The 13,464-nt window shown below is 40.1% G+C and overlaps 1 protein-coding gene across 1 annotated transcript; it reads left to right on the forward strand.

Annotated features, from left to right (window-relative positions):
• The first annotated feature begins 1,046 nt into the window (after window positions 1-1,046).
• LOC145979713 (uncharacterized) lies at window positions 1,047-7,905 on the forward strand. Its single transcript, XM_083112687.1, has 2 exons — window positions 1,047-1,140; window positions 7,500-7,905. Exons 1-2 carry the CDS (start codon window positions 1,101-1,103, stop codon window positions 7,769-7,771), a joined length of 312 nt encoding a protein of 103 aa, XP_082968813.1. The 5' UTR covers window positions 1,047-1,100; the 3' UTR covers window positions 7,772-7,905.
• The last annotated feature ends 5,559 nt before the right edge of the window (window positions 7,906-13,464 follow it).

Here is a 13,464-nt window from a genome sequence, read left to right on the forward strand (position 1 = left end):
CACTCGCCTCACTTAGTACTCCGGCAGTTTGTTTCTTTATACAGCATATTTGCAGAAGATACAATTCAACATATAAGTGTATAAAACAAACTTATTAGTAACTTTGTTGACCCTGTACAAGCCCATGCTGGGATTTGAACCACCCCACGGATCCCTGACGTCATAGGGTGCTGTGCTGTAGAGCGACCACAAACAAAAAAAAAAGCTTCGGCCCAAAAGTCCCCGCACACCTCCCCCTTCACCCGTTCGACTAGGGCCATAAGGAAGCATGATCCACTCTGTCCCTCCCCTCCAAGCGGAGGCGATCATACAGACAAACAACTAAACTAGAGTACGTGGAAACAGGACTGCAGGCTCTTTTCCATGTGCTTCCACTATAACCACTCCGTCACGGAAGTCGGCTTTAATCCGCACATTCCATTATTCATAGTTGCATTACAGCATTCGTGTAAAAAAAAACTCCTAACCGGATCGGAGCGTGCTGTCAAAAGCAGCACGCTACGGAGCGGAGTGCTGTTGTCTCACGCTCCGTTCTGGATCGGAGCGTGCGTCTAAAAAATCTGAACCACTCCACTCTGGAGCGGAGTACTGCTGTATCACGCTCCGCTCCGGATCGGAGCGTGTGTCCCAGAAAATCGAACCACTCCGCTCCGGATCAGAGTGCTGTCGTACCACGCTCCGCTCCGGAGCGAGGAGCAGAGTAGAAATGAGGCTTCAAAGTCGCTCCGGAGTGCTCCTTTAGTACGCTCCGAAATCCTGCTTTACAGTGAAGTGGAAGGTTTAATCCTAATCCTGAATTGATACAAATTCCCCACTTTCCAAGATTTAAACTTTATATTTGCATGGATATTAATTTGCTATTTTTTTTTTAGACAGGCATTTATAGTTTTTTATTACCTAACATGGTTTTAAAGTATTGCTTTAAAGAACAAATGTTTGCACTTGGATAATTACTAAAATAGAAATATATAGACTTGTGACAAAACCAACAATGTGCAATGGAAGTGTAGATTTTTGTGCATTATTGTGGGGATTGAATTTGTTGCCATGTGAAAAGGAAATGTAGTGGCCACAATCAGTCACAGATTGAGTTTGCCACTATGGCCAAGATTCAGATAACAGATATCAGGCAGCTAAAAAGTATGCATTTGTAGAGTTATATACCTTGTAAAGATTTCTATACTTCATATTTTGGTTAGTTTACATTACTTTTCTACCTCTCTAAGTTAACTGCATTGATAAGGATGAGCATGAATAAAGAAAAGCAGTACACAACCTGCATTCAAAATTTTAATAAAATCGGTCATCATCCTACATTACACTAACCACACTCCCTTTAAAACGGATGGCTTTGAGAATCAATTCAATAAGATGCATGTGAAAAGTTTAGTTACACATTCACAAGTATCCAAAGAGGAATAAAGTCATGGAAAAGAAGTAAAATATAGGGTAAAAGTTTCATACATCAGACACATATTTCTTCAATTTTACACAAGAAACTACTTACGGAAATGAGTTTCTCCAAGGTTTACAACGTTCATTGAGATATTTTCTTTCATCGTGGAATATATTTGACTGGGAAATCACGTATTTTTCAAGAGAAATATCTCACCGACCCACAATTGCCATTGCTTTCATTTGCTTGACCTACGACAACCAGATGCTGCGTACATTTGATGACGTAAGCCCCTGTCAGTGTTTCAAACCCTTTTATTTGTTTTTACTATGCTTACCTAACGTAACCAAACCTAACCTTATCAGAAATTGTTTGTGGGGCTATCCATGAATGGTTCGTGGGGCTATCCGTGTATGGTTCGTGGGGCTATCCATCAGCTACCCGGGCTATACATCAGCTACCCATGCATAATGTATAATTTCCACCTGTGACGAACACGATAGTAGGTATTGTTCGGTGAAGAAGGTTGAAATACTGCATACCCACAACGTGAGTCAAGATGTGCCCGCCATATTGTGTGTTCCGGAAGCGAAGAAAGGAATAAAAAAAAAAAAAGCACTCAGAATGGAAAAAATTGAGTTTGTTTTCGTGTAAAAAGCATAATGGCACCTTGAACTATGTTCCGCAATACACAATTGGTAAGTACGAACCATGCGAAACACAAAATATCCGATTTTAATGTGTCTCCGATCTATGAAACTGGTACCAAATATAGTACTGTATTTGCCAGCATATAACACACCCAATTTTTCATGCACATTTCTGAGGAAAAGCTTTATCACTGGTCGTCACACACTGCCAAGAAAGAAATTGTCTAACTCAGAAGAGAAAATTTCCAGAAATGAAGGTAATCAAAAACTGAGTATTCAGATCTATTTTTAAAGCAAAAAAAGTGCATCTTATACGCTGGCAAATATGGTAATTGATATATTATTATGGGTTGCCTGTTATTTATTCGTGTTTTTAAGAACTCTTGCATACCTGAATGGTTAGCGCTTTTCCCTTTGGTTCATGCAGTTCAGGGTTCAATCCCCAGGACCTTAAAAATCTTGGTGTTGAACGAGAATCATGAGGACAATTCAGGATGTATTTCAAAGTAGCAGACTAAACTTCCATGATGCAGCAGCCATCTGAGGCAGGTCTGCCAAGCGACTTTTCATCATCACACCACTGTTTTCTGGCTTTCGAAACTGGAGTCTACAACTGCTTTCAATTGTCCACATAATGCTGGATCAACACAGATACTTTTGGAGCGCCCACAAGGATTGAACCAAGAATTGCTTGCACCAAAGGTGAGAGTACTAACTGTTTGGCAAAGTGGGAGCTCTGGAGTAACAGACACCGGTCTAGAAAACTGGTGATAGGACTTGATGCGCTCACCATGTATTGCTCAATGAAAAGTTCCCTGGACCTCACAGGCCCGTTGTGCTGTGGAATCTAATTTTACATTGTATACTGTTATGCTTTATTTACTCTTCAGGGGGAATAACCTGCCTTGGCTCGACCTGTTACTTGTATTAGTTACTTCCCCAGGCAAATAATTAGCATAACACTTAAAAAAAAAACTAACAATAAGGTTCAATCAAATTAAAAGACATTGAATAACTACCATATTCTTTACCATGGATATTAGGGAAAAACTCATTCTTTTATTTTGAATGATAGCTCAGACGTTCAATTTAAAAATATATAAAAAGACTATTTATTTCGTTGATTTAATATATACAAAAAAATTACATAAGAAATAACCCCCACATAAGAAATGACATGATCCTCTTTAATTGTAACACTGTAATATATATATATGAGAGAGGTTCGAACGCTGGCCTAGACCAGCAGTACTAGTTCAAAAATGAATCTAGCTTGTCACTAGCATACATGACATGTTTCTCTAATTCCCTCCCCTTCTAGTTTATAATGAAAATTGCCACGCAAAAAGAGACTAAACTTGATTGAAATTACAACAACTAATTAGGCGCTATTCTTGAAATTATATACAACAAAACTGTGATGATTCTTTTTCCACCCTGTCACTGTCCCTTTAATCCCAGATTAAATAAAATTCGGACCCTTACAGTGTCAAATCTACTGTACAAATTTAAACTAATAATTTCGCTTAACAAGGCACTTCACTTTTCACCAACGGATAGACATATACTTGAAATTAAACGTGTCCCTTAATTCCCTCCGATACGACGTTTCTCTAAGAATAATAACAAATGTCCACCGAAAACTAAGCCTTGGCTTGTCACCAAATGAATCAAAAAAATGTGTGGACATATATATGTATTTCGATGAAAGAAAATGGTTTATCCGTGCCCGTTAGCCATTTGACTAGCCCAGCCACTTTACCGGCACCGAGAGAACCTTCCAAAGGTCTCCCTGCTTACCAAAAAAAACTTAAGAATGCCAACCCCCGTACTCAATCGGTTCTCTTATATAGGCGATTACAAAAACCAGTAAACGGAACTTTTTTCAACCTCCTTTCTAGTTCGAAAGGACAAGATTTTAAAACTCGCCGCCTTCTACAAGCTGGCTTTCACTGTCACGTAGGCCAGACCTACAGCAGGTTACATTGGAGACTGCATAAAAAAGTATTATTGTCACTAAACAAAAAAATAATAACAAACAAACACAAAAATTAATATAAAAAAATATCATGTAGTGATTCTATCATTACAATACCTACCTCTTTTAACACTTTCCGCACAGATTACAAATACCAGGCAAAGCCTGACTTACAAGCAGGGACTGCGAACCGAATTTGAACTCGAACTGAAACATGCTCCAGTTCGACTTATAGTTCGTACTCGAACCTGAACTGAAATATTTCGCTACATTCTGGTGTACCATAACCCTCCGTGTACTTTCAATTTTAGTTCAGTTCTGGAATGAAACCCCATTGTGAACACTTTTGGTTCGCACCCGAACCTTAACTGAAATGTTTCGCTACATTCTGGTGCACCATGACCCTCCGTGTACTTTCAGTTTCAGTTCAGTTCCGGAATGAAACTTCATCGTGAACACTTTTGGTTCGCACCCAAACCTGAACTGAAATGTTTCACTACATTCTGGTGCACCACAACCCTCCGTGTACTTTCAGTTTAAGTTTTGTTTCAGAATAAAACTTCATAGTGAACAATTTGGTATTTTGGGGGCTGCCAGATCCGAATATTTGGAAATAGATAAGATCTGAAATGCCATTAAGGCAGTTTTCTCAATTTTTTTGCCTGAGAGTCCCCCTCGACATAATTGAATATTTCTGTGTACCCCCTGAATTCTCAATATTTTATATACCTAAAAATTGTATGAAATAAGTGTGAAAAATGACACCAAACACAAACTCATTGCTTCCAATACGCTCATAATAATATGGATACGTAGTTATTACTTCTGAGTGGCAATATGTAATTTGTATATCTTGGTCGTGTTTGGTGTCATTTTTCATATTTTATAGCCCAGATTTCAATTATAACAAAATAAATGTAATATTGTTACAACATAAAAAAATAACATTGTTGATTCTCAGTAGGTGACTCACTAGTCACTACGTCCGTCCGGTCTATTGCGTCACCACCTGTAGGAAGGGAAGTATGTATTTTCCAACAGTGCCTTACATCGCATTGCAATCCCGTTCCCAACCAATCACGTGGCCTCCTACCCGACTGCCATGCCATCAAACTGTTTAATTCCCGGTACTATAAATAACCCTGTTCATACAAGATATTAATCAAATCCACATTGGAATCGTGTTTTTCACCACAGCTGCAGAGCAATTCAAGAAACAATTCTCATATTGGCATTGTCCAAGAGTGGTGGTCATTGGTTCTGCGGTCACGAAAGAAGTTTGATCGACACACTGTCGTCTTAAACCACAATACATTTTCTTTCAATGGGTAACTGGGGAAGGCAAGTGCAAGGTGCATTTTTCCACTTTTCATTGTGGTTACTCTTGGGAGGGCACATTTTTCCCACTTTTATTGCGAGAGTGCACTTTTCCCGGGCACATTTTTCACAACACCGTTGGTTTTGGCTGCACGAGCCACCCAGGTAAGCGTGGAGCGGTTGTTCTCAAGTGTGAAGTTTGTAATGTCAGATTTGAGGTACAACCTTTCCTCTCCAACACTTGATGATCTCATGGTCTTGCGGACGAATGCTTTATTCCAAAAGTGTTCTGATCAGCACTTGCCAGCCTTAAACCAAGATGAAAATTCTTTCAGTTCCTCTATTAGCTCCAGTAGTGTTTATGAGTTCGTCGAGGAGGAAGGTAAATAGTCATTGTCTTTCATGCTCACATGTTTGCTGTCGTTTTTCATAACTCTCGTTTGGAAAGACATTTAAAAGATTAACATTGTAAGATTTATGTATGACCTAATTTCTTTTTTTATTCAAAATTGAAATAATAGCTGTTAAAGTGCAAATGTTACATACGAGGAGGAGAAACTCGTACTACAAAATTATGACATGTATCATTTACAATCAACCAAAGTTTGTGAAGCATATTTTTAAGTGCTTTTTCTTTAATCCATGGTTATTTGTAGGTGTGAAAATATCCATCGAGGATAGATGCTTATTGCATTTTTCATAAATTAACAGTTCATACACTATTTTATTTTAATTTTCTATTTTCAGGAATTCAGAAAACCAAACAAAATTATGTAATTACATACAAAAGAGTAAATGCCATTTTCCATGAATTGGAAAATTTGCTGCCATAGGAAAATCTAATGTGTATTAATCTTATTGATGTAGTTTTGCGCGAAAATTGACACACTTATGAAGCTAGCCACAGCTCACATAGAATTGTATCTGTTTTATTAACTACAATTTGGTTGCTGTACTGTGATGACATATGCTACTTTCAGAAATGTATGTTTGATTAACTACAATTTGGTTACTGTAATGAAGATACGTAACTTCTTTCACAGTTAATTTTCATCCCATTGTTTGATGCCATTTTGAACTGAATCAACTGAGGTAAAAGTGACGCTGCGGATTCATATAAACTTTTCGTTTTCATTTCACAGATAATTACAAAAAAGTACAATTGTCAGTACAATGTGAGATACAGTTCTTAAATGAAAATAATGTAAAAGGTACTCAGTATTTTTCTCGATCTCAAACATAGCAAAACGTGCCCAGATCCTTAACATTTGGGTCTGGAAACGGTTTAAGTTCGAGAACTGAAACTGAACTGAAAACTTTCATTCCGGGCCAAACTGGAAGTGAAAGTTCAGACCATCCAATTACAGTTCGGGTAGATATACTCCAACCTCAGATCATTCTAGTTACGGTTCGGATAGATATGCTCCGGTTTCATTCCAGTTTCAGTTCGAGAACTGAAAATGAACCGAATGGTTTCATTCCGTGCCGAACTGGACGTAAAACATCAGATCATTCCAGTTCTGGTTCGGACATATATACTCCGGTTTCATTCCAGTTTCAGTTCGAGAACTGAAAATGAACCGAATGGTTTCATTCCGTGCCGAACTGGACGTAAAACATCAGATCATTCCAGTTCTGGTTCGGACATATATACTCCGGTTTCATTCCAGTTTCAGTTCGAGAACTCAAAGTGAACCGTAATGTTTCATTCCGAGCCGAACTGAAACTGAAACTAGGTTTCAACTGCGGTCCCTGCTTACAAGTGGAAAGGATTAGATTAATACCAATGGTGAAATACTTTACCCTGGATTCAAATCTTGAACCAGTACCAACCACTGTCATAGATACTATTTTTAAAAGTAGGGAAACTACTTTCTGAACAACCCTAGTAATGATGAAAAGATTCTGTCCGGCTATTGACCACGTGAGTTATGGAAGGATTCTAAGCTTTCGAGAGCTAACATCACTCTCATCTTCAGGGTAGAAGTTCAATAACTGATAGTTACTTTCATCATTTGTTGCCACGAGAGCTTCAAGACTTAAAATTCTAGTAATAAAACAAACGAGGGTTAAAAAAAAATAAAGGAGACAGTTAAGTAGCATGTGGTCTCAATAAATTAGCAATGGAATGTTAAAAACGAAATCTTCTCTTTTACAGCTGGAGCTGTTTCCGGAAAATTTTATTCTAGCCACTACGTTGTTGACGACAGTGAAATAACTGCAGACCTCATGGAACAGTACACCCGGCTGAAGGAGAGTGGGCCGAAAGACAAGTACGAGCTGCCATTGACGGAAAGCCACTGCATTGGCTGGTACCTTGATCCTCTGATAGACACAAACAGGACCGACAGAAGACTCCATTTCTCGCACAAACAGACTGAACTGGTTAGGGTGCAGGCAATAATCAATCAATCAAAGACCAAACGGTAATGGGAACTCTTGTAAATGTGAGAAAATTTATCTGGTTTTGATGCTTAATGGTTTACTGTAAATCTAGTAATGAACTTGTCAAGATTCTATTGGAATCAGTTTCTATTATTGCTATTGTTTGTACAACAAAATTTAATATATTGAATCTAAAATCAATTATTTCAGTTTGCTTTATTATATCAATTATAGCAATTGGGCAGATGTTGTCTGGACAAAATTTTAGTGTGTTAGTTGCCAACATCACTTTTTTACTTCATCTATAAAACTGCTATTCTCTGATCCATGAAGTACTGCTTATGACACCTGTTTCAAATTTCAGCCATTACAAAGCTTTGAATCATGATCCTGTGATAATTTCTTTCTCATAATTGGCATTCTGGAAAAACAATCAGGAACTGCCAATTTCTAGACAATTATGAATGGAATAAACTGACACTCAAAAATATCAGAAAATATGTAAAAAAAAAAAAAGGACCAATATTTTTTAAAAAACAAGAAAATGATAAAAGAAATTTATTGTGATTGATAAAAAAGTACATACTATGGCTATTTTTCGACGTAGTCACCATTAACATCCAGACATTTCTGATAGAGTGGCACAAGCTTCCGTATACCCTCTGCGTAAAAATCTGCCGCCTGAGAGTGCAGCCAGTCCAGAACTGATGTCTTAAGCATGTCACTGTCGTTGAAACGCTTCAATGCAAGCCACTTTTTCAGGTGAAGAAATCGCAGGGGGCAAGGTTGAGGCTGTAAGGGGGATGATTGAATAGTTCGCATCGAAAATCTTTGAATTGTCTCAACAGTACGAGCAGCCGTGTGTGGGCGGGCGTTGTCATGGATCAGAAAAATTCCAGAGCATAGCATTCCTCTCCGCCGATTTTGGATGGCACGTCACAGATTATTCAGTGTTTTGCAATACCCCAGGTTGTCAGTCATAATTCGATGCACTGTTTTTGCAGACACTTCTGGAAACTCTTTGGCGAGTTCAGATATTGTGAACCGGCGACTGGAATGCACTTTCTTGTTAACGCGTTCCACCAGATCGTCCGTCTGAACACTAGGCCTTCCGCTACGCTCATCGTCATGGACATTTGAACGCCCTCCCCGAAACTCTCTGCACCATTGCCTGACCTTCCCTTTACTCATCACTGTCGGTTCATAAATGGCACACAATTCCAGATGGATGTCAGCTGCATTCTGTCCCTTGGCATTCAGATATCGTATGACAGATCTCACTTCACCATTTGGCGGGATTTTGTATTATGGCAGCCATTTCACATACGCAAGCTTACTCTGACGATTCTATCTCTGTTGCAAGCACAGAATACTAGGGCATGCTCAACTTCCATCAGTGTTGCCAACCCCGTGTAAAAAAATTATCGGCCCCTTTTTTAGATATGACCTCATATATCAATGAACAAAGGTTCGTAAAGCAGAAAACTTGGTGAAAAGATATCTTACAGTTTTCGGGACAAACACAATCAAAATTAAGTGTGATTTCCCGAACACAAAATGATTATGCAAGACCCAATTTAATGAAGGTATGAATAAAGGTTCTCCTCCGTGGCCCTGCGGTCCAAGGCGCTGTGCTTTGGACTCAGATTGTGGGACAGGATGGGTTTGAGTCTGCCTGGGTTCAGTTTCTGTATTCTCAGCCTGTGTATACGACCAGTGGCAACCCACCACCGTGAAGGAATTGGGGAGCTACGAGTGAGTAGCATAACCTAGTCTGGGAAATCTCTATAATGGCTGGGGATTGACATGCTGACCCCACGTCACTCCATTACTGGTTGAAGATCTCAACACCTTTAGGTAGGATTGTGGGAGACTGGCAGTCGGACGATAGGCCTAGGCCCTTGAAGGCGTACAGTGCCAAAACCCCAATGCACAGTAAAAGAAGGAAGCACTACACCAACACGAGAACAGCAGAAAGTAAAAGGACTGCGTCAACTAGAGCTGTCACAAGCACAAGCGGGAGAAGAAGGAACCATGCCGGCCGCAGCAAGACAGTATACGCCTGACCAATCCACCAGACAGGTGGTGAAATCGATCGCGAGAAAAAAGTAAGCTTATCAGAGTAAATTACCTATCTCCGCATAACCGCCAAACAGATATCTTTAGATACAACGTACCTTCAAGGGCTGTCAAGCCAAAGGTTATTTTTAATTATTTTATTATGAATACTAAAATGAAACCGTGGGAGGGTAAAGGTGGCCAGAGCAATCACAGCACCTCCAAATGGGCGATCCCCACATCCTGTAAATGTGCCTCCAAGACATGGTGCTATATGCATGAGGAACTTTACCTTTACCTGTACTAAAGTGAAATAATTCAGAATGGTGAGCTACGTTTAGTTGTCTATCCAACTTTGCATTTGCATATTTGTTATTTAATGTTTCTTTTCTGGCACTTTTGCCAAACAACGATTTGATGAAACTGTGAAGGAACATTGAGGCAGACCTCAAAACAAAATCCTTGTATGGTGACCTTAGATCATAAAATCATTTGCAAAATGTCTGTTGACAAGGTCTTTGTTTGGAAACTAAGCAAGATTTGAGGCTGCTGCTCTGAAAGCAGATACATTGTTTGTCCTGGTCTCTGTATTCACAGAAAAGTAAATTTTAAGCTGTCTCTGTGGGTCAGTTTGCAGTAACCCCCACCCCAACTCAAGCATTCCATCCCCCTACTGCTTTCCCTACAGACCAGAAAAATTATGATTTAGTGGACTTCAGCCCTGAATATGTTCGTTAAGCTTTAAATTTAAAAGTATATTAAATATGTCTTTGTAAAATTTTTCCATTATTCCAGGAATATTTAAGGAAATAGTTTTCAAAAATACGAATTCATGGGTAAAAAGGGAGTGAGAAAAAGTAACCAGTAATGTCACACTGGAGGTCACAAGTGTTTTGGAGGGGACAGTTCAATACTACAAGGTTACTATGAGGTGTGACAATTAAATTCCCAAACTCATCCTAGAAAAAGTGTGACATACCTCATTGCTGAATATTACTGTGGCCATCTTCGAAGCACTCCACTTGGGAAGCTATGCATGGACGACTGTGCCTAGTTCACTCTTAAAAACAATTTGGAACTCTCTTTCTGGAATGACCATCCAAGCTGTCATCATGTAACCCTTGATGTCCTGAATATCATCAAAACATCTTCGGATAAAGAAAAGACATCATTGGGGACCATGATTTCATCACCAGTGATAACATGTCCCAAAACACTGTCTTGTCTCTAAAAAAAGGTCTTTGTAAACTTCAACTCTCCATTGGTTTTGTTCATGAGCTCCTTCAGGACCTTTCTTGCACACATCTTTCTTGTGCAAAGATATCAGTTAATATTTTCCTAACTGTTCCTATGTCAATTATATTACTTGGGTTGCTTTGCATCTCTCAGTCAACTGAAGATTTTGATGAACAATTTGAAAATTTTCTTGCAATGTTTTCGCCAGTTCTGGCACTGCTCTTCAGTGATGTTTTCTCTTTCCTTAGAAAAGCATTTCATGCATTTGTAAACTGCTGTTTCTTCATGGCATTATCCCCATAAACTTGGACTAACATGTCCCTTATTTCACTTCCACTCTTGCAAAGTTTAACAAGAAATTTAGTAACGTTTGTTCATTGAAGTAATTCAAGCTGCAGAACACAAAAATAATGCAACAACGAAAATGAACACCACCCAGAAAGACACTGTCACACGTTGGAATGTAAGACGAACACAAGTGTGAGACATTGATACATCAAGGTTACGAAATCTTAATGAGCTGCTTTTACAGTACTGCCAACTTAACAAACTTAATTGTCAAACCTTGTCTGTCACAGTGAAATTAGTAACTTCAAGTATTACCCACTAATTTCCTGTGAGGTGGAAAGAACATTTTCACAATACAAGAACATCTCAAGACACTAGAACATAATTTACTGTGAAAAACTTATACATGTATATATTTATTTGTAATATAAATATACAGGGTGGGCCAAAAGTCAGGTGACAGCATTGTCATAGGAAAGGCTGGTGTGTTGGAGGTCCACTTTGGCCACGTGTGGTGTTTGAGGGGTGGGGCAAACCCAAGGACACATGTGACCACCCTGGGCGCCATCTTGGAATCCGCCATCTTGAACGCAACTTAGGTTTCTTAAATGGAACCATAGGCATGTGACATACGATTTCCAATTGTTTTTTCGTCAGGAGTTCAATGCCGCAAACCGTTTTGTCCTATCATGAACCTTTTCCTAATTATGGCCTGTCTTTCCCCCTTTGTGTCTCCTCACAACACATGCCCGAAATGACCACCCTCGTGCACAATGGTTTGTGCCACACGCCTCTTCCAGTTCTCATGCACAGCCAGCAATGTCTCCGGACGCACAGCAGCACAGGCATTCACAATCCGCTGCACCAGATGCTGTAAATTCTGGATTTTCACGGCATAAACCATGGTCTTGAGGTGGCCCCACAGGTAAAAGTCGAGAGGCGTGAGATCCGGTGATCGTGGTGGCCATTCTACCGATCCCGACGCCCGATCCACTTCCCAGGGAACTGCTGGTCCAGGTAGTCCCGTACACAATGTCCGTAGTGGGGAGGGACTCCATCCTGCTGGAAGAACGTTGGGTATGAACCGTCCTCCGACAAAACTGACGAAAAAATCTCCTCATCCAACAGTCGTTTGTAGTGGTCGGCGTTCAGCGTGCCGAAGATGAAAAATGGGCCAATGATCCTCGTGCCAAAAATACCACATCATACCATAACCTTCTCGGAACCAACAATCCTCGATGCATCATGCATCAATCCAGTGTGGGTTGTTTTCACTCCAGTAATGGTGGTTTTGTTTGTTCACTTCTCTGTTTACGTAAAAAAGTGCCTCATCGGAGAACAACACCTGTAAGGGGAGATCCGGGTTGGTCTCCAGTTCCTCCGTCGCACATTCGGCAAACTGTACCCGACGGTCAGGATCGCCCTCGGTCAGATGCTGGTGCATCTGAATTCTGTATGGGTGCCACTTGTTAATGGCAAGTATCCTCTGTATGGACGTTCGGCTAACTCCAGATTCAAGGGCGATACGTCTGGTGCTACGTTGGGGGATTTGGAGAAGGATGCGAGGACAGCGACAGTGGTTGCCTCATCTGTTGACGTTTTTGGGCGACCACTGCGTGCTTTATCGGCCACACATCTCGTCTTTCGGAATCTGCAGATGAGTTTGTCCACACCATTCAGGTGTAATGCATTAAACTATGCAGCCACCACACGCGAGTTCCGATTTCCACACATGAGGATGATCTCCACACGTTCCTCGGTCTTCAACACCATTATTCAGTCGATTATACCTGCAAAGATAAAACAGGCCATAATTTGGAAAAGGTTCACGATAGGACAAAACGGTTTGCGGCATTGAACTCCTGACGAAAAAACAATTGGAAATGATATGCCACATGCCTATGGTTCCATTTAAGAAACCTAAATTGCGTTCAAGATGGCGTCCGGGGTGGTCACATGTGTCCTTGGGTTTGCCCCTCCCCCCAAACATCATATGTAGCCAAAGTGGACCTCCAACACACCAGCCTTTCCTATGACATTGCTGTCACCTGACTTTTGGCCCACCCTGTACATACATACTTGGTCATAAATTGTAATGTCAATGCAAATCCATAACTGTGAAAGTGATGAAAGAATATTCTAATTACTTGTTCATG

Source organism: Lepisma saccharinum, chromosome 26 (genome assembly GCF_977018435.1).
Source record: "Lepisma saccharinum chromosome 26, izLepSacc3.1, whole genome shotgun sequence".
Classification (NCBI taxonomy): domain Eukaryota; kingdom Metazoa; phylum Arthropoda; class Insecta; order Zygentoma; family Lepismatidae; genus Lepisma; species Lepisma saccharinum.

Excerpts from the sequence above, each read along its gene's own strand:
- LOC145979713 (XM_083112687.1), top strand. The coding sequence starts at position 1,101 with ATGGCCAAGATTCAGATAACAGATATCAGGCAGCTAAAAA. Across the intron at positions 1,141-7,499 it reads AGATATCAGGCAGCTAAAAA|CTGGAGCTGTTTCCGGAAAA; the intron begins GTATGCATTTGT and ends TCTCTTTTACAG.